The 21,759-nt window shown below is 41.5% G+C and overlaps 1 protein-coding gene across 2 annotated transcripts; it reads left to right on the plus strand.

The window, feature by feature from the left end:
* Positions 1 to 1,196: 1,196 nt before the first annotated feature.
* lingo4b (leucine rich repeat and Ig domain containing 4b) lies at positions 1,197 to 21,531 on the plus strand. 2 transcript variants are annotated; one of them, XM_032517879.1, is made up of 3 exons: positions 1,197 to 1,609; positions 18,153 to 18,268; positions 18,378 to 21,531. In XM_032517879.1, the coding sequence occupies exon 3, from the start codon at positions 18,390 to 18,392 to the stop codon at positions 20,199 to 20,201; it is 1,812 nt and encodes a 603-aa protein (XP_032373770.1). In that variant the 5' UTR covers positions 1,197 to 1,609; positions 18,153 to 18,268; positions 18,378 to 18,389; the 3' UTR covers positions 20,202 to 21,531. The 2 variants fall into 2 exon arrangements, with proteins under 2 accessions (XP_032373770.1, XP_032373771.1); XM_032517880.1 differs by lacking the exon at positions 1,197 to 1,609 and adding an exon at positions 16,115 to 16,257.
* Positions 21,532 to 21,759: the final 228 nt, after the last annotated feature.

Genomic DNA, 21,759 nt, shown 5'->3' on the forward strand with positions numbered 1-21,759 from the left:
CCCAAACTTCCCTTTCCCGAGCCACATCAACCAGCTCCGACTGGGGGATCCCGAGGCCCTCCCAGGCATCGGTGGGCGTGGTCCTAGCGTCCACAACTGACACACAATGCATAACACATTGCATAATGATGACACACCTGACATATAATTCACATCACATCACGCTATCGCTAGCTATAAATAACCACGCAGAGTGCTTTAGTGTTTGTTATGTCACAGTATAGGAGTTTAGGCTACAGATGCTCTACAATCTTGGAAACCGGTGAACTAAACTGGAACAATTCTCTATTGTTCTACAAATAAAAAAATAAGGTTGTTGTGTCTTCATTAACATGCAAAGGGTTCTCCAAAGCTGTCAAGTGTTCAGGTTTCCATTCAAACCCCCGCCTATTCTGTCAGTTAGTGACTTTATTCAATCAATGAACAAATCTTCAAGCCATATTGTATTGTGCAAACCTGTGTAGGCTACTTTGTAAAGTAGTTTAGTTGCCAGAGAAGTGCAGCAGAGTCTAAAATGTGCAGTTTTATCATTTATACATAAATCAAACTGCTAAATATTTGATTAAATGTTCTTATACAACTCATGTTGTCAAGGGTTAAGTTATTGTTCAGTAAAAGTGATCATATAGCCTACTACATACCTTGATCTACTTTAGTACCAAATCCCTTGTAAAAAACAAGGATGACAGGATGATGATATATATATATATATATTTATATGCCAAGGGAACTTTATCAGGATGCTGGATCCATGTAATAACTGGCCTTTAATAATAAAATCTGCCGGCCTCTATGGGAATTTAACATAAGGGGGTGTATACTTATGCCCCCTGTTTTTTAAGGAAGAACATTTATTTATTTACAATACATTAATCATTCACAAAGAAAATTGCTGTTTTTCAAAGGTTGGATTTTTCAATTTCTTTTTATTTAAGGCATTAAGATCAATTTCCAAAAGATGTTTTTTTATTCCTCTTTTCAATCAACTTTAGTCTGGGTGGTGTAAACTTACGCAAGCCACTGTATACGAGTTCTGCTAACAAAGGAGACGACTTGATTCTTGTTTGTTAAAAGTGTGATGATGGAGCCATTCTTTGTTACACTACTAGTTACGTGTGGGGGGGGATTTGAGTCATTAGGGCAGCAACACATGGCGTGGATCCAGCCTTAAATCTGTGGGATGGCTGCTCCAGCTGAGCGGAGGGGTGGAGGAGATGGAGCTGCGGAGGGCGCAGCATCAGCAGCGCAGCGGTCAGCATCACCACACACACAAGCAGGCAGGTAGGCAGGCAGGCAGGCAGGCACAGGCTGCCAGAGTCGACCTCAATTATTTTAAGTAGCGCAATTATACGAGAACTCCCCGAGGTATTCGGCAGTCGGAGGAGGAAATTAATCAAGAAGTAGGGCGAAGTCAATTGCGCGACTCCGATGCGACAGATGTTGAAAAACTCCGGTTGAATGTAGACAGAAGAAGAGGAAGAAGAGGACGGAAAAGGGAAAGTGTCCTGAACAGAGGTGAACACGTTTTTTTCTCTTGGAGACGGACAATGAGCGTTGGAGAGGTGGAAGCTGTGCTGCGATGTGTCCCCTTCACTGAAAGCTTCAGCTGGTGAGTTTATTCCGTTATTCCCCATTTCTGTAGGCTACAGTTCGAAAGGTCTCCCTAACAAACATCATCAACAACAACAACAACAACAACAACCACCGAAAACTACTTTTCTAGTTTTCATCAGTTTTAGCCTACTTGTTGTTGGACTTGAATATTTCTATAACTAATATCAGCATTCCTATAATGTGTTTGGTGTGTGTCTAGGAGAAGAACAACGACTCAGTACTGATCACTGAATCACCATACTAATACTCAAATGGGGCTTTAAATGCGCCACTGCGTTCTGTGGGCGTATTTGCGCAGCCCCCCCTTCTTCAATTTAGATTTCATAGATTTCATCCAAAACGGATCAGACTCAACGACTTCATTTTTTTTCTTTAATCAAATCAGTTTCACTATAATGAGGCACTGCATGGGAAACGGAAACTTGAACTGGAGCAGAAAGGAAGCCTCGAGTTGCAAGTAGTGATGTAGTTCTGATGTCAGTTCTTAAGGAAAGTTTTTGTTTCTTGTTGTGGTGGTTTTGTCAACAATAAGGGTTTGGATTTATATTGGTGTTTATGCTTGCATTGTATGCATTCAAGTTTCAAGATATTTGAAAAGAGAATGGCTAAAAATCTGTCCATCACTTGGGCAAAGCATGATAGTCAAAGAAAAGAATCCTTCTCCATCCATTCATCCATCCATCAGTTGGGGCAGCAGCTCCAGCAGGAGACCCCAAACTCCTCTTTCCCGAGCCACATCCACCAGCTCCGACTGGGGGATCCCGAGGCTTCACCATCAAGGGAGAACCAAGGATTTGACACTTGGGAGAATCATTGTGTAGAGCCTAAATCTTGTTGTTGTTTTTATCTTAATGTTCTCCAACTGTCTTCATCGTTCTGACACAACCCAAGAAACGTTGAGGATATTCACTCAAGGAGATCAAGACAAACCCTGTCTCACGCTGTGGACCTGAACTTGTTCTTGTTTCCCCTCTGTTGCCTGACAGATCTCAGTATAAAACTGCTTTTAACTGATATAATATTGTATTTTGTCGGGAAACAATGGGGATTTTAAATACTGACCTATATCAATATATTTAGTCCCTATGTTTTTATTACACCTTTTGAAACCTTCTATCGAAACCTGGAACATGAGCATTGCTTTACTGTTTTTTTTAATGGAGTTCCAATCTGACCATGTGAACAGTAATCCTCAGGATAGTTTGGTTCATAAACCTAAAAAAGGGCCACAGCAGACTGTGTTTTAATGCGTTTCAGCGGGATTACAGACATCAGTAGCTGCAGCCTCATTTTCCCCCTTGATTTGATTTTTTAAAAATCGAGAGGCTTCACTCTCATCAAACGTATGTTTATCACCTGAAAAAACTGGATCGTTTCCAAAACTTTGCTCCTCCTGTTTGATTTGATTATTTTCTAACCTGCAGTCTGATATAAGCCAGGATCAGCATTTTAGCGAGGGCACAGAGGTGAACTCAGCAGCAGAGTCTCTGTCCTCTCCTCCTCGTTGTATTAAGGACACACATAACATCAGTTGCAATGTGGCTCTGGAGGAGCAGATCCCCATCAAGGGAGAACCAAGGATTTGACACTTGGGATTCTGCCAAATGGGCAATTTCATCTAAGTGCATTTGATGCACAGGAAGTATGTCAGTCTCCTTGTTAGGGGATGATTTATCTGGACTGGTATATTGGGCAGCTGCTCCACACTTAAATTGATTTCAGCTTCAGGCAAAGAAGCATATGACAAGTCTTTTAACTAGGTTCCTTGTTTTGCCTTCATGGCCTTAAAATGGCAGTGTGGTTGGAAAGGGTTAATACTTTTTGAAACCTTACTAAGACACCTGCATTTTCTGCATCCAAAAGTCCTCCCTGCCCTGTAAGTTACCAAACATTACCAATGAGCTTAGAAGACATTTAACTTTTTAAATTCCCACATGATGCCTCACTCTGTAGCTAAAACACAGAGCTCAACACACAGGGTGAAAAGAGGAGCTGCAGCAATGTGCAGTACAACAACAATATGATATTTTTTTGGAAAATGAAACCATATAAACCTATTCTGATAGAACCTTCAAATACAATTATGAACCTGAAAATGAGCAGAATGTGAGCACTTTATTATCTTCATAAAAGCCATATACTGCTTGCACAATCATCGTCCCATTTGGAGAAATGAGAAAAGTGGCTGACAGAATTTTTCACTGCAGCTTTGACTTCCTTCCAACAGCAGCACCTTAATTCCAGGCTTAGCCAAAGATGTTGGAGAGCTGTCTGAGAGAAGATGAATCTGAGTCTGGAACAATGGATCCACACATCTCAACCCGCCACATTTGCAGTCTTACTGGCAATGAGATTAACACCCCAGTGATGTGCACTACTTCTCTTGTTTTTGCAAAGGATAAATGTCTTCAGAGGGACGTTTCTAGGATCTGAGGACATTGGGGGCTTAGCCCGGACCTCTGTAGAAGGAGTCCGGGGGTATCCTCCCCCTTGAATTTCTTTCAATTTCTATTTTTATGCTTTTTTTTTAAACGCACTGTGGCACCTTATTACTAATTATTGAAATCTCTTTCTCTCTGTCTCTCCTCTCTGACTTCAGAAAATTGTGTTTTTATCTGTAGCAAAACAAATGAGTCCTTTACCGTTTTTAGTTCACACCTTACCGTTACTTAAAGATTTGCAACAACATGTTTGCAAAATAAAATAAAACAGCACTTGCAGTCATGACGAAGACAAATGGACTTATTACACTTCTTTTTTTGTTGAAATATCCCAAAATGAGTAGTTTTTTCTGTAAATTGTGTCACTCAGTGCTCACCATCAGCTACTCTGCATTCTTAGTTTAGAGACCTGCATTTATTTTGACAGAATGTTATGTTATGTTACTATCATATGTTCACTAAATTCCCATAGAAGCAGGAAGATTTTAATTTTAAAGGCCAGTTATTTCATGGATACAGGACACAAAGCATCCAGATAAAGTTCCCTGGGCCTTTGGATTTGAAATATATGTACTCTATATTTTTTTTCAATTTGGTTTGGGTCTATTCATAAAACATTCAGGGGTGTAGCTTTGGGTCTAATGATTGCACATAAAGGGACTCCTGAATTGGGTTGGTTTGCCTTTTCATCGGACCAACCAGTTCTTCTTTGAGGGGCTTTGTACATGCTAACATCTCTCTATCATCACAGCACTTTTGAACCCACTTTGCACAAAAGCACTATTTAGGCCACGCAGACATTTCCTTTTGAAGATGAACAGAAAGATCAGATGTTCAGTACCACTGGAGAAATGTAGTCAGGGCATAAGAAAAAGATTTGCACTGGCCTGGGGGATATGTGAGCAGCAGCATTGTGTTTGTTTGACCACGAAAAAAGCATCTTTATATTCAAGGGTTTCTTTCATGCTGCATGTTTTCTTTCATGCTATGTTTTCATTTCCAAGATCCAGTTCCATTATTCGGTTTTCATTATGGGCTGCTTGCCTCACGGGCGTTTTTAATGCTATCTACACAGAGCAGGTTGAAATAAAGGAACTTCAGCAGAATTAAAGGGTAATAAACAGGATTGACAACTTGTTGGCAGTTTATAAAGACCAACACATTTAAGAACGCAAGTTGAGAGAACAGGGACACAATATTGACAGATGGGAATGGTTGGAGAGCTGTGACAAGGAAGCAACATAAAAGATATGTCAAATTAGAGTTGGAAAGGGACCGGTCTATAGATTGGCACTTAATGACAGAACAAGGGACAGGTATGACAGGGAAGGAATGGGTGGACACCATCTGTTGGACAGGTTGACAATAAAAAGGTCTGCAGGTGCTGGAGGAACATGTGTGCATGTAATTTATGCTTATCATAGAAAATCTTAGGGAAGTTTTTTACTCTATCTTTCCCATAGATTACAAAGAAGATGAGAATCGACTTCCTTTAGATGGCGCTCTTTTTAGTCAGTTAAGCAGTCGTCCATTGAGTCGGGGGGGGGGGTGTCAAGGCAAGGTTATTTATACCTCCAAATACATTAAAAACAAACTTATTAGGGTATCACTGACCAGCATCTGAAACCCTTCCTCACAGCTTTCCAGCATTGGAATTAAAGAGGATCCATGCAACAATGCTAATAACTTTCCGAAACCAACAATCTGACAGTTATTCAAGCAGTGACCAGGTGTGCACATAAGGAAGGGTTTGATCTGCTGTCCCGAGCTCTAGTTTGTCATACAGCTACTTCCGCACTGTTAATGTGAACAATCGAGTGCAACAGCATGAATGCCTTTGAGTACAGACTGTAAAATGGTGTACATCATCCTCATCCTCATTTGTACAATTAATTAGCGTAGATTTTCTCTACTCTATTTTTATGTACTGTATGTGAGATATATCTATCTATCTATCTATCTATCAGATCAGGGAGGTATTTGATGCAGCTAGGAAGAGGTTACTGGACTTTTCAGTGTAGACATTCAAACCAGGTAGAAATAGTTAGATAGAAATAGATATAGTTGGATGGCACAAAGTATGAATACATGCTTCTCAAGCACAACCTAGCTCCCCTCTTTTTTTCTTTCTCTTTTAATTACAGACAGACTGCTCTTTCTGTTACTGGAAACTCTCCAACTCACTTCCTGTCCAGCAGAGGAGAACATCGAATGTAAAAGCCACCATTAACTGGCTGTTTGTTCAATAATGATCCCGTGTGTCCATTTGCTATACCCATTCAACCAAGGTCGTGGGGGGCTGGAGCCTATTTAGTATGCAATAAGCAGGATCCCTAGAGGGTATGGCCAGTTCTTTACAGGGGACCAATCATACCTTACCAAAATAATAACTAAAAGAAATCCATATGATGCTATCATAGTTATACAAGCAGAATAGATGGCATGGTGGCCCAATGGTTAACACGGTGTCCTCACAGCAGTAAGGGTCTGGGTTCAAATCCAGGTTGTGAGGTGTTCGGATGTTCTCCCCATCTTTGCATTGGTTTCCTCTGGGTGCTACACTTTTATTATCAAAAGTTGGTACATTGGTAACTTGATAAATTTGGTACATAAAGCATTCAAGATATGTATATGATTTAAAAAAATGTCTCCAAATGGTGTTAAAGGCCAGTTTTTCTCGTTTTTGAGGAGACTATGGCGACTGACTGGGATAAGGAAGAGGTGGCAAAAAGTACTAATAACATGTATGATGGCCTGCAGTTGTATAATTATGAACCGACGTGAGAGGGCCAATGAGGTATTGCAGAGAACTGATTGCCGTCAAAGGCAATTAAAAGCATGGTCAGAGCAGAATGAGTGGAGAGTTGGGGAAGTGTCCCGGTGAGCTGCTATCAATTTGAGTTGCCAGCATATTTTTTTTAACTGGCAATGAAGAGCATTAAGTGAAAGTCAACGTTTTCTTTATATCTATTGACAGTGATCATCGTTTGTTCCAATTTTTCAATGACCTCCGTCACCAAGAACTTGAAGCTCTGCAGTGCGCATTTCAGAGAGGATTACGACCCAGGGGATATCAGGATTGATTCTGTCGGGTTGAAGAGGCTGAGTCAGTCATGGCTTGTTCCACCCACCGTGCCGTATGTGCACATGCACGTCTCTGCCTGCCCTGCCCCGAGGCCGCATGTTACAAGCTGCATGTTAGCTAGCACAATACCGTGTACCCCTCCAGTACAGTCATGATCAGTCTGACATTGGGAAAAAACATTTTGTGATTCATGAACGAGAACATTAATATGAGTTCCCCCGGCCAGCCTATGGTCCCCTAGAGAAATGGAGATAGGTGTAAACCGAGCCCTGGGTATCCTGCTTTGCCTTTGAGAAAATTAAAGCTCAGATGGGCTGATGTAGAATCTTGCCCCTTATGAGGTCATAAGGAGCAAGGTTACTTCCCCTTTCTCTGCTTTGCCCGCCCAGAGGATTTGGACCACCCATGAGAGAGAGACATCATGGCTTTCAAACGAGGAAAGTGGCAGTTGGTCAAGGCCACACCCCCAGCCTCCACCTTGCCCCCCCCCCCTTCTCAAAAGCTACAGACTCAGAAATGGCACATACTAAGGAAAGCTCATTGTGGGACTGGCTCTAGAGGCTGGTATTCGGCACCAAGGCTGAATTTTGGCAGATACAGTATCAGGGGACCACTAAGGTCTATATAAAAGAGACTTCAGATACAGTATTAGGGGACCACTAAGGTCTATATAAAAGAGACTTCAGATACAGTATTAGGGGACCACTAAGGTCTATATAAAAGAGACTTCAGATACAGTATTAGGGGACCACTAAGGTCAATATAAAAGAGACTTCAGATACAGTATTAGGGGACCACTAAGGTCTATATAAAAGAGACTTCAGATACAGTATTAGGGACCACTAAGGTCTATATAAAGAGACTTCAGATACAGTATTAGGGACCACTAAGGTCTATATAAAAGAGACTTCAGATACAGTTTTAAGGGACCGCTAAGGTCTGTATTAAAGCATCCAAAGAGCACCATGTCATGGGACCTCTACCTTTTTTTTTTAACCTTCTTGCCTTTTTCTCTCCTTTTTTCTCCTCATTGCTTTCCCTCTATTTCCCGTCAGTGTTATTTTCCCACCTCTTTCCCCATCCTTTTCACTGCATTGCGTTCTTCTTTATTTCTTTCAGCAATCTGAAAAATGGACTTTACCCTTCTTTTTGCTGTGTGAGAAAATTTGCCATTTCTACTATTGTAGGCCTAAAACTTTTAAACTCCGGTCCAAGTACTTCCTCTCCCACTGGCCTGAAGAAATCTCCCTTCTTTTCAGTGAGTCCTTTTGTAACAGAAACATGTTTGATATCAGACAGCATGCACCAGCAGTCTGCTGCTCCACATTTTATGAGGATTTGATCGCAGTTGAAGTCTACAGTCAGTATGCATGTTGCCCTGATGCATGATCAGTGTTTGACCTGTTCCAGGTTAAGAGTCCTCTGTGTCCCATCAGTCAGGTCCACTCTAATGATGTACACTGATGAATCCGACACATCTTCGCTGTTAGCTGAGACGACCTAATTTGTCACATCACATAGGCGCTGCACTGAGACTAATTCCCTTCCCTCATTTAATTGTGCTATTATTAATATTGCAGACGCCGCACTTTGCGTGACGTCTCGCAGAGTCTTAACTCTCTCCTCGTCAGAATGAGGAATTACAGCAGAGTGCTTTAACCAACACACAGTCTGGAACATGAGTGGATCTGTCACTGTGACCCACTTCCAATGCACGTTAATGCTCAAAAACACCCGTACTCATAATGCGTCACTTTCTCTTTCAAAAGTGTTTACTTTTTCACATGTAACCTATCAGTTTTGCCCTTGCTGTTTTTTCTTTGACCCATTTCTTGTAAATATATCTGGGTTACCCTATAGAACGACAAGCTAAAAAAAAAAATATAAATAGACAACAAGGCATGGCCATTTTATTTATATAACACATTCACTGCAGGGAAATGTCAGTGACGTTAAAATGCATACAGCAACAGGTTATAGCAACCAAAGAATAAAGAAGAAAAAAAAAAACACCCACACTCCAAACACGATTAACAACATCTACCCCCCCACACAGGAACACATATACACACAGACACAGTGTCACAAGCAAGAGAGAATGGACCTGTTTTCTGGTCATTTCTATATGTGGACACTGTTGTGGCAGATCTCATGTCAGTTTGTTTTTGAAAACCATTTTAAAATAAAGTACGTAAAAGTAAAATTCATAGCATTCAGATGGAATGAATGTGTTTCGACGTGTCGGCACAGAGGCAAACAATTAATATAATCCCATTTGTCACCGACACAAGCTCGCAGCCACACCGACACACACTTTTCTTTATCTCTCCTCCCACATGCTTACCAAGGCAAACCCACCCAGTGACATCAGTATTCATGGCTCTTCATTTTCCTCACAGCCTATTAAAAACAATCAAATTAGAAATTTCCTTCTTGACCTCCACAGAGGGTGTAAAATGTTTTGCAATGAGCGCAAATATGATGTAATGTAAAAAATGAATTATGTGAAGATTACATTCCTCCACCACAAAATGGATTATGGGAGAACAGGGGTTCACCTGTCATTTTGGCCAATAGGATCTTGGTATACCATGTTGTATCAATAATTCCAAGGATGTGACGATGTTAACACAATGAAAAATTATTGTTATCCTAACATCTGTTTTTGAGACCAATATGTCTTTTTTGATTTTCAAAGCAGCTTGAGTTCATTGTTTATTATTGTTATAGTAGCAATAGCAGCAATACAGTCTGAGACTAATACAGTAAACAACGCTCATTATAGCCTCTGTTAAGTCAATTATCGTTCAAGCTGCAGATCAGATATTAATTGATTCTGCAGCTATTGTGCATATTCATCCATTTTTTAAAAGACCATAGACCTACATCTGTGTTGGACACATTTGTGCTCCAAGACTCACACTTTCCAATGCTAACGTTTGATTGACAGCAGAAAGCTGTTAACGGGAGAATGTCACACAGTATGTCTTGCAAACTTTGATAAGAGGCATTAATTTCCCTTCTCAAACAAGTCCACATCCTCAGTTATCTGTCTATAAATGGAGGAACCCCTGTGGGTTTGTGTCCCCACACACATACGCAGTATAGCAGCGGGGGCGAGGAGTTCCAACTGCAGCTGACGGTTCCTAAAAGCAGACAATGGGAGCGTTGCGCTCAAACACTGGGCATTACGGTAGCTGCTCAGTACAGGGAGATATTGCCGTTCAATCGCAGTCAAGAGTTAATGGCTGGGTCACGCATTTGCAGGCAGGCTTCAAATTACCGTAACTCCTAGATTGTTTGTGCTTTCAGTTTTTTTCTGTGAAAAAAACAGAAATTGAAAGCAGAGAAGGAGAGCTTTCCGCCCATGTGTAAAATTACAGTAGGATCAGGATCACAGGATGCAGCTGTCTCCATGTACCTGGAAGTATATGGAAGACAGAATAGTGCATGTAGCAAACAGTAATAGTAAAAAGACATTAAAAAAAAAATATGACAGAAAACAATACTTTTGGAGTTTATCGACAGTTTTGAGTCAACTGACCACCTTTTTTTTGTGAGAGGTGATAAAGTCATCCAGAGTGAGAACCCAACAAGCTCATTGGGTTAGGGTTTGTCCAGTGGGTCTGTGTACCACAAAAGTCAAAACATTATTGGACTAAACAGGCCAGAAAATAATAACTGAAAGCCTAACGCTCACTCATTTTCTTTGAGATGTGTGATGCAGTTTAAATCCCCAACTGTTCATGTTTGGTATTTCATTCATTACATTGAGAACATTGAGAACAACTTTGGTTTCATGGCCATACATTGCCATTGTCACTTAAACTCTGGCATTGCTACAGGATAAAATGTCCTGACGTGTGTTGTTCAGGTCCCAAGGACATGCCATTTCAAGTGTGAAGTTGTTTGTATGTGCAGTTCTCGAAAAAGCTGCTAGCAGCCATACCACCAAAACAGGATTGAACGGGCACTGCACTGGTCAACCAAATGCAACGCCATGTGTGCATTTACAACACTCCACAAATCATGACAACCCATAGTGCTGTTTAGTTTGAATACCATTAAGAGTGGTGCATTCCCTCTTGTTTCCAGTAGACGTTACTTTCCATTCAGGATATGTCAACACCTGCTGACTCATGGGCAGCTCTTGCACACTCATCCCTGCATTGAAAAAAAATATGGGGTCTAGTTAGTGCTAGCTTTCTGTCTTTTTCTTTCATGTCCAACATATTTCAACAAAGCTTTACTTCTACTTTTGTATCTGACACAGGCTCCTCTTGTAGTGGAAGGGGAAAGTTTCCCATGTTCTTTCTCTTGCATTTCAGACATTGATTTGTTTATTTAACATAAATGTGGCTCCCCGACAAACCCAAAGAGATGCAGGGAACTTTTGTTTTCCTGCCGTGCACCCGACAGCTGTTCTGCCAGCAAACCTTTTAATATTTTGCTGCTTGTATGCAGGAGGTCTCAGGGGCCGTCACACTGCAGCAGGTGCCAGAAGCCCAAAAAAATAGAAACACATACACACACCATCACAGAGTCAAACAAACTCTCTCTAACAATTTGAGCACACACACACTCACACAGAAAACACACAAGTGCAAAGACAAAAGCACATGCTCTGTCATCCCTGACACTGTTGTTCTGTTCCAGCCGCTTTAATTGGGGATTTGAGCCAAGCTCTTGTCTTTCTCACTGTGACTAGCTAAAAATAGCTCTTTGACAAGTGTCAGAAAACCCAGCCGGGCTCAGACTGTGCATTCCCTGTCAGATGGGCTGCTTGGCACAGGGTTTCACGCTCAGGGCTTCTAAACTCAGATGGAAACAAAGACTGTCACCCTGCGGCCCATGTGAGGTCATGTTCCCATTTCACACACCTGTTGCAAATGAAGTTTTCCGCCTGAAATCACGCTATGTCTGTCACATCTTGCTTTTAACAATTTTGCTACAGGCAGAGATTGGGTGTTGAGGAAAGGCAAGCATTGAGCTCAGAGAGAGAAAGAGAGAGAGAGCTAATGAAGCCATAATGTAGGTGAGAAGAAGAGTTTAAGTCAGTTGAGTATCATTGCCTGTTCTTTGCTCCTGGCCCTGTTACAGCAAGGTAATTTGTGTCAGTGTTCACTGAAGCACTCTGTAGATTACGATCCTGAGCAGGAATCATGTTGGCAGTTTGGTGGATGGGATGAATACTAAAGCGCTAGGCCCGTCGAGATGAACCAGGTCTGCGCAGATGCATGCAAATGCAAAGGCCTGCCCATTAGATTTGTGTCCGACTTGATCTCGACTCGCTCTGACGTCATGCACACGTGGGCAAGGATAACCTCACGAGATCACGGCGGCCGCAGGTTTGAGACGCAGGCAGCGTAGTTACTTTTCACAGACTGCAAGACCCAGGCGGACCCAGAGCATGCTGGGAAACGCCAGCCTCTCAGCTGATCTAACAGCTGATTGGTTCAGAATCGACTCAACATGATGACGTTTTATAGAAACTTTTCATTGATTTTAAATTGGAGGGTTTTTAATTGTGATTTGTCTGATAAAGGCTTATTCTGTACAAACCACATGACTGATAGTGACTGTCACTCCCCGATCTAAGGCGAGTGCAGATTTGAGTCGCGCATGTGTCACTTTGCAACACGTAGAATATAAGATGCTAACGAGAGACTTCTGTAATGTTATGACAATAAAAAATAGACCTACTAAATTAAGTTTGTTCACTGCTGGCTACAAGTTTTCATCAAACACAACAAAAGTTGTCAATTATTATGAGCATCAAATTGAGCAAACAAACGCCGCTACTCATGTATATTGGCACTTGGTCACTACACACCAAAAAACACCAATGACGGGATTATTAATACAATAATATGTGTGATTGTTTTATATTGTCATTATTAGTTTGAATATTATAATCCTTTCATAATCCCAACCATAGAGGAAGCATAGGGTGGAGAGCCAAGTGATGACTAAATGTGCAGCTTTGTGCAGTCAGTACAGAAAGTTTTAATTTTTAACACAGGGTGGCAACTGTCCACAGATTGATGTAAGGCGATAAGGGCCCGAGCAGAGAGACTTGATGAGTTTTTTTCTGATGACAGAGGAGAGAAGGCAAACGGAGCACAGTCAGGGTCGAATAATTTCAAAGAATTAAGCGCCAGTGGGAGTTCACCCAAAAGACGGCTGGACTCTGCCAAAGGATTGTCTGAAGAGAGGTTACATCCGATTGTTTGCATTTTGGCATCGTGAGGGTTTGTTTGATAAGAGCATGCTCCTGCTAGGCTTCAGGAGAGTGGACGTTTTAATTAAGTTATACAACAGGTTACAGGGACATCAATTGGCCGATTCATGTTGGGCCGGACTGTGTGAGCCAATACAAGAAGCACCCAGATGGACAGACTTCACTTAGTAACAAAATAGAATTGTTAAACTGAACTGAACAGAAATGATCATTGGACTGAAAATAATGAAAGATGTAGAAAAAGCAGGAAGGTGAGTTTGATTTCTAAAAGCTCAGCCTGGGATTACCAAATGGTGTATGAATAACACGTCAATTTCTGAAGTCATTTTGTGTGTTATTAGTATGCATATTTTGGTCATTTTATGCCATTTGCTCTCAGACTTACTACCATTAATCTAGATTTGGTCTAATTGTAGGGGTTGTTTCTTTATACAGTGTCACAAGCTAGGTCGGCCCAAAATCTCATAGCTTTGACAGCACACTCTACCAATAAACTTTAAACACAAATATATCCTTAAAGAGCACAAAACCTCAGAAATACCATCTTTTCCCCAATTTGTTTACATTGTGATACTCGTAACTGTTTCTAAATGATGCACTGTTGATTTTGGCCAATATAGAACTGATAGTAGGTAGTATAAAAAGATTCCTATAATAAATGTGTAGTACATTCACATGACACATGACAGTTAAGTTTAGCGATTTTTTGAGTTAAATTTAGCAATAAAAAAGTTACTGTGAGCCAGGTAGAGGTCGCCGTGAGGTACCGGGCCGTTTCAGCAACCGTTGAGTGTAACCGACATAAGGTGAGTGTCATGCAGCAATGGCAAGGCATTCTGGGAAAAAAATTGTATTTTTACAGCACTGTCTGTGAAAGATACAGATTACAGCAATTTAACGTATAATACGAATGCATCTTGGGAAAATGGAAAAGGTGGGAATTACACTGCAGCCAGTATGGTATTACCGTAACTTCCAATAATACAGTATTAAATAGTATGTCTATTCACAGTAAAATACCTTAAACTTCAAAATCAGTATAATTGTAAATAAACAGTAGCTTATTGGCAAAGCTGCTGTCAGGATATTACTGTACCAAAATGACTAGTTAGACCAAATTTTTTGGTTTGGGTTAAAACACTGGAACTCTTTAATAGTGCTTCCGCGACGGCTAGCCAACTATCAATTAATTATTAAACTGAATTAAATAGAAATAGTCAAGGAACTGCTGAGAAATGATGAGCATTAGACGGAAAAAGGCTGGAACAAGCGTGACAGAGCTAAAAGGTTACATTAATCGTGCAACGTTTTAATAATTTAATAGCAATTAAATGCCTGCTTGCTACTTTTTGTTTCTCCAAACTTCTGCTTTTAATTTCTGAGACGTTCTGGGCTTGTTTCCAGCCTGTAATTTACAAGGGTATTCAAAGTGTATGTGATTTAAAGTTGGAAACTACAGAACAAAGACTCAGAACAGTGGGACTATCCGGATGACAGGAGTAGACTGAATAATTCCTGAAAACGTGGTTATGAACAGATTCCTTTTCATTTGACATGAAGCAGTTCTGTGTTCTAAATCCTCTGTGCAGCAACAGCTGCCGTTAGGTTTGTCCCCTTGAGACCAAAGATGTCTTTTACAGTGGAGACAAAAATAGCAGCAAAGTGTCAACAATTGACACAAAAGCCCATAAATTTGTCTAACAACAATAATCGGACAAAAGCATGTGCACACACAGAGAGCCTCAACAGATTTAAGTAGTTTTGAACTCATTTACTTACAATGTTTTGCAGCTATAGATCAATCTGTAGGTGCAGAACACCCAAAATGTTTCTGTCCTCGTTCAGTTCTGACTATGGGAACAAGAACATGAAAAGAGGTCTTGTGAACGGAGATAGTAATTTCCATAATCCAAATTTAAGTGACTGTGTGTAATAGAAAATAGTTAGCATAATTAACACTGTAACAGAACACTTATATGACCACGCTCCACGCAGGGTGAGAAATACATGTCCACATTACAAATCCATCTATTCCCTCACTTTCTAATTTGACGGACGGAGTCAGTCCTGGCCGGGACTCAGGGGTCAAGGCCTCTGACTGTGGCTTTTATGATGTGTGCACAGACGCAGGGGAAGAGCAATCCTGAGCCCTGATTGGCTGGAAGGGCTGAGCAACAGAAACCTCAACCGCCTGGGATATCACGCACCTGCCAGTCTTTGTCTCTCACAAGTTGGCTCAGCTGGGGATAAAGACATTTAAATTGCGAACACCGCCCATGTATAACACAGATAGGAACTAAGGAGACTGATACAAGTACTTGAATGTTTTCCGATAACAATTCATGTTTGAAAGTTTGCACCCAATGAAGAGAGAGGTTTAAAATGTGTCTAAAAATATAGTAAGACTGCCATGGGACAATAATATTCCTAGGCACTACCACTTTATCATGTTGGAAAACATCAAAGGTCACATGTGGCCTTTAGATAAAGACTTATTTTACAGAAAGAACTAAAATTGTAATAAAAGGGGGTTTGCGGGGTTGTTTTATGGTCATGAAAAGCTCCCCCTGATCAATCGTAACTGGCTGAACTTTGAGAAAAAGCCAGTATCGGTGTCTGGCGCGTCTGCAGTCTGATATCGGTCAAACAGGAGTCCTGGGAGTCTAGCACAAGTGTTGCGACGTGAGTCAGCGGCAGCCACTATAAGAGCTGTTTCCATGCGGAGGGGGGGGGGGGGGGGGGGGGGGGTGAGATAAGGACTGTGCAGCTCTGGGACTGTCGACAACTCTGCCACTCAGAGGAGAGGCTGCAGCGAGGGAACTCCACACTATGGAAACTGTCTGATGGTGGAGAGCGAGAAGCTGCAGCTGTTGCAGGTTGTACTCAGTCTGGCGTTTGTCTCAGCTGTATTTGTTCAAGTATACAATTATAATGTTTCTGTTTGTTATGAAATAACTTTGCTCTTCTATTTGAATATAGTTAAGTTTTGGGCTTTGAGTTTTCTGTCCAGTTGTGGGACATAATAATTGGTGATGTGTTGAGAATTAGAGTTGATTTTTTGAAGGTTAGTTTCCTTTGTTGTTATGCGTACTATAGCAGGTCACAGCTGTGCTTGTTGGAGAGCAGAATACATAATTTACATCACATACTTTCCCAGCTGGTTATTCAACTAGAAAGGCACGACACTGGCAGAGTAATGTTATTATGTAATATTTCACCGTGCAGTGTTTCACACAAGTGAGGTAGTTTTTTTAATTACTTTCTTCAAAAATATGAAAGGTTGCTTTTATTCTTAATGTTTCGTCTGTACCGTTATTGTTGATTTGAAAAGTCGGTTTTGATCCGTCTCTTGACAACTCTGTTTCCATGTCTTCTGAACTGAATTGTGATTTTTTTTTTGTAATCTTCATTATTCAACCCCATTGTATTATTTAAGTATGTTCTCAGCTGGCTACGCCTAACTTCAGATGAATGATTTCATAACTCTTTTAGTATGCTTTCCATTAACGTTGTTACTTAGAGTAGATTATGCATCATTCTGCATTCTTCCTGTGAAACAAAGCAAAACATTATCTTATTAATTAAAATACAGTGCATGGGATTGTTTTGGATTCTAGATTTGGTCCAATTTAAGGGGTTGTTTCTTTATACAGTGTCACAAGCTAGGTTGGCCCAAAATCTCAAATTTACAGCTTTTACAGCACACTCTACCAATAGACTTTGAACACAAATATATCCTTAAAGAGCACAAAACCTCAGAAATACCATTTTTTACCCGATTTGTTTACAATGTGATACTCTTCACTGTTTCTATATGGTGTACTGTTAAACTCATTTTATTCTGAAAATCTATATCACCCTTGCCCTGTTGCTGGCTCTGGCTCCTGTTGGCATGCCTAAATCCAAATGCCTGGCCCAGGGGGCTAAGCATTTATGCCGCTGAGGCCTCATCTGCAATATCAGAGATGTCGCCCATGAGGCTGAACGCACTCATACTTTATTTCATTTTCTAGGGCAGTTCATATGTGGAAACTTCCACTGGCGTTAAGCACTGTTAATGGTACTTTTCCAGTCTTTGGGAGGATAAAATGAGATTCTTTGATCAGTTAAGTATAGGATTTTGTAGTCTGCGTTAGAGAGATGTTGGCGGGTCAAATCAGCTGCGACATTTGCTTCACGCTGGACACTTTCTGGTACCCAATGTGTACTTTTTTGTGATAGCTGTCATATCAAATGACAAGTTGAAAATTCTGTAATGATGAAGCACCAAAAATCAAATATGGAACATCGTCGGCTTTGCCCTGGTCTTCCTCATGCACCTGAGGAGTCTTAGGGTGGAACAGTTTAATATGGCATCCATTGCCATAAATATTCAACAAACAACAAGGTCAAGATGCAAGAAACAGTTAGAATCAATTTTTCTTTCTTTCACTTAATATCAACGTTGGTACCCTAGTCACTCTTCTCCATGAGACCTGGTTTTCCATTAGCAGAACAATGCAAGTTAAAGCACCAAGATGATCAGATGGAAGGTTTTCTTATTTCTAATTTACCAGAAGCTGAAGTTTATGGAAGGAACACTACACCAATAGACAGATGGCGCATTTCCTCAGATAGATTTATTTAAACTGAAGGCTGTTTATTGCCACCCTCTAAACCAAATGTTTTTGGACGCTGGTTTGTGTTTGGACACTCAGTTCAACGTAAAAGCTTTAAAACCTTGTTTCCTTAATTTTGTTAAGACTTATTTTTCTCTCTGTGTTCTGTCCAGGCCACTCCAAAGGGCATGTTTTTGATGGAACTGCATCTCTATAGAGGACTTGACTGAAGTGTGATTCCAACTTGACTGCCACTGGCTATGAGAATCTGCACTCCGAGACTAAAACGGTATGTCTTGGCTCAATTTCAGACTAACTGAGGAAATAAAGTTTTAAAACTGTATTTATTTTCCAAAAACATCAGAGCTAATTGTCTTTATGTGTGCGTCTCTTCTCAGGCTGGGGGTAAGATGTTTGTGGAGTCAGTCGTCCGATGGGGGGCTTGGAGCATTCTGCTTCAATTTGGACTGGGTGTATCTGCAGGAAGCTGTCCTCCACGCTGTGTGTGTCGACCTGAGGCGAAAGAAGTGATCTGCTCCGGCAAACATTTGAACTCAGTGCCAGAAGGCTTTTCTGGTGATGCCAGGCGTTTGGATTTATCCCACAATAAGATTAAGACTGTTGGGCGCCGCCAGTTCTCTGGTCTCCTGCAACTTCAAGAGTTGGATCTCAGTGATAACATAATCTCCATGATTGAGGTGGAGGCTTTCCAGGGCCTGCAGAATCTCAGGACACTTCGGATTAAGAATAATCGACTCAAGATTATCCCAGTTGGGGTGTTTTCTGGCCTATCTAGTCTGCGCTGTCTGGATTTAAGCCAGAATGAGATACTGGTCTTCCTGGACTACACCTTCAAAGAATTATTGAACCTGCAAATGCTGGACGCCGAAGAGAATGACTTGGTCTTCATCTCCCAGCGGGCTTTCTTTGGTCTGCAGAATCTGCAGGAGCTCAATTTAGATCGCAGCAACCTGACCTCGGTTCCTACCGAGGCATTGTCTCAACTCCAGAGCCTGACCCGTCTTCGCATGCTACGCCTCACCATTTCTACACTCCCCAACAACGCTTTCCGACGGCTACACCGTCTTCGTAGCCTCCTGATTGCAAACTGGCCATCATTGGACACTGTGGCTAGCAACAGCCTGATCAGTCTTAATCTGACCTCACTTGTCATCAGTAGCTGCAACCTAAGTGCTGTTCCTTACTCAGCATTTCGTCATCTGGTGTATCTTCGCTACCTGGACCTGTCCTATAACCCCATAACTGTCATCCAAGGTAATCTGCTAAGTGACCTCCTGAGACTCCAAGAGTTCCACCTAGCAGGGGGGAGCCTGCTAAGAATAGAGCCAGGGGCCTTTAGGGGACTGGCCTACTTCCGCATGCTCAATGTGACCTCCAATCAGCTCACTACTTTGGAGGAGAGCGTTTTCCACTCTGTGGGGAACCTTCAGGTTTTGCGGTTGGATGGGAATCCCCTAGCATGTGACTGCCGGCTTCTCTGGGTGGTCCGTCGTCGATTGCGCTTGAACTTTGATGGACATCAGCCCTCTTGTTTGTCTCCTGATGCAGTGAGACAGCGTGAATTCAGAGACTTCTCCGAGAAGGAGCTCCCGAGACTCTTTACCTGCCGCCCTGCCCGCATAATGGACCGCAGGCCACAGGAGGCGAGAGTAGAGGAGGGCACGACAGTTACTTTCTCCTGTAAGGCTGATGGGGATCCTTTCCCATCTATCACCTGGATCTCATCCCATAAGAATGTGGTTTCGCCAACAGGACGAATCAGAGTTTTGCTCAATGGGACTCTAGAAGTGCGTTTTGCCCAAGTTCAGGACAGTGGCACATATCAGTGCCTGGCGGGCAATGCAGCCGGCAATGACAGCCTGACTGTTGGTCTGTACGTGAAGGGGCTCCCTCGTAACCGAACCATACCCTTCTTCTCAGAGGAGGGCTGGGTCGAGCCTTCAAACTCCCAAGCTGCCAACTCCTCAGCTCAAACGGCCAAACCATACCCGTTTGACGCAAAGACCCTGATCATCGCCACCACCATGGGCTTCCTGTCTTTCCTCAGCTCAGTGGCCATCTGCTTTGTCTTCATGTTCTTCTGGAGCCAGAGCAAAGGTCAGATCAAGCACACAGCAACAATTGACTTTGTTCCGCGGTCTTCAATGGGTGGTGGAGGGGACACAGGTGACGGTGGCAGGTTCACCATGAAACTTATTTAAAGCCAATGAAGAGGTGAAAGGGGCCTCCATATTGACTGAGTTATTCTGCACTATGGACCCTCCCTATTGGAACTCAAGGACAGAGACAATTCAGAGGCCCCTTTTGAAGGCAAATAGGAGACAGTTTGTTGGGCTTGTGCTAGCCCTCTTCTAATTTTAGAGTGAAACGTTACATCTCAGCACCCACTTTTCTAATGAATGAATATCTCAAGTCTTGAAAATGAAAGCTGTAACAGAGCTCTCTCATGGTTGCTGTGCATTTATTTTCAACATTTACTTTGAATAAGCAAATGGCCACTTACCTAGCACGGGTGTAATTTGTACGTAGCAAGTAAATTGTACAATGGTTTTCCTTTTCACAAATTTTGGGATTAACACATGAGGATGGTTTGAGTTTGACACCGGTTTATGCATTGTCAAAAACTATCAGGTGCTTGTTTAATTATCCATATTGTACATAAATAAGTGTAACTGTGTTCAGCTTTATGTCTTCACTTGCCAATACAAACCAAGTAAACATTTGCCCTTTTGACCCTCTGGTTGCTATGTCTGCTTACCCACAGAGCAACTTGTCAAAGACTGCCAATCTCAGCAATGACTGTAAGTGTATGTGACCACAAAGCTTTTGATACTTGCAATACATATATGGAATAGACTAGCCAAATAATTTCTGATCCTCAAATGGTTCAACTTTGGACATTTTGGAACTTTGCAATATGCTTCTGTTATGCTGCATCGGAGATGTGCTTTCTGTTACAGCTAACTTTAAATGATGATGCAGCAAAGCAAAGGGAATGATAATCTACGTAGGAATGTATCCTTTCCCATTCTCATACTTAAAACAAGTTTGTCAGGTCCAATTTGGATGACTATCTCCTTTTTTTGTAAAATATTTAATACGATTGATAACTCTTTGTTCCATCAGATTATGCTATGATTTCTCCTTTTTATATTCAAGGAACCACTTTTTTACTCCCCCCCCACACACACACACACACACAAAACACTGACAAATATGTGCCTCAGTTCCATTCTCACCATCGACAGAGAGAATGCTCACCTGATCATTGTTATCTTGTAAATATTTAGGTCAAGGGCGTTTGTGTGCGCTGGGTTTATTCTATCATTTTATCTAGTTCTGGGGATTAGTGTCACTCAAATACTGCACTCTTGTTGTGTATAAACTGTGTAACTGTGTAGATGCTCTACGCACAAAGCCATGCTTTAGTAATACCAGGAACAAAGGATGCGGATATGCAGCATTGACAGATTTGTTTCATATGCTATCTCGTTCATAGATGACTATATTAAATGCTTATGTTTAAACCTGCCCTGTGTGTGTGTGTGTGTGTGTATTCCCTTGAATTTTGTTTTTTTATGTAAAATAATTTTGGAACGTCATCACAAGGGTAAAAAAAACAACTAATCCAATCATCTCAAAACCAATATCTCAGTGGATCTTCTTCTGAAATGACTCAATTGTTTTGAAATTGGCAAGAGAAGATTTTCTTGCATAACCAAAGCACTTTATCTCTGCACTGTGGGTCCATTATGAGGA

Source organism: Etheostoma spectabile, chromosome 6 (genome assembly GCF_008692095.1).
Source record: "Etheostoma spectabile isolate EspeVRDwgs_2016 chromosome 6, UIUC_Espe_1.0, whole genome shotgun sequence".
NCBI classification, from domain to species: Eukaryota; Metazoa; Chordata; class Actinopteri; order Perciformes; family Percidae; genus Etheostoma; species Etheostoma spectabile.

Excerpts from the sequence above, each read along its gene's own strand:
- lingo4b (XM_032517879.1), top strand. The coding sequence starts at position 18,390 with ATGTTTGTGGAGTCAGTCGTCCGATGGGGGGCTTGGAGCATTCTGCTT.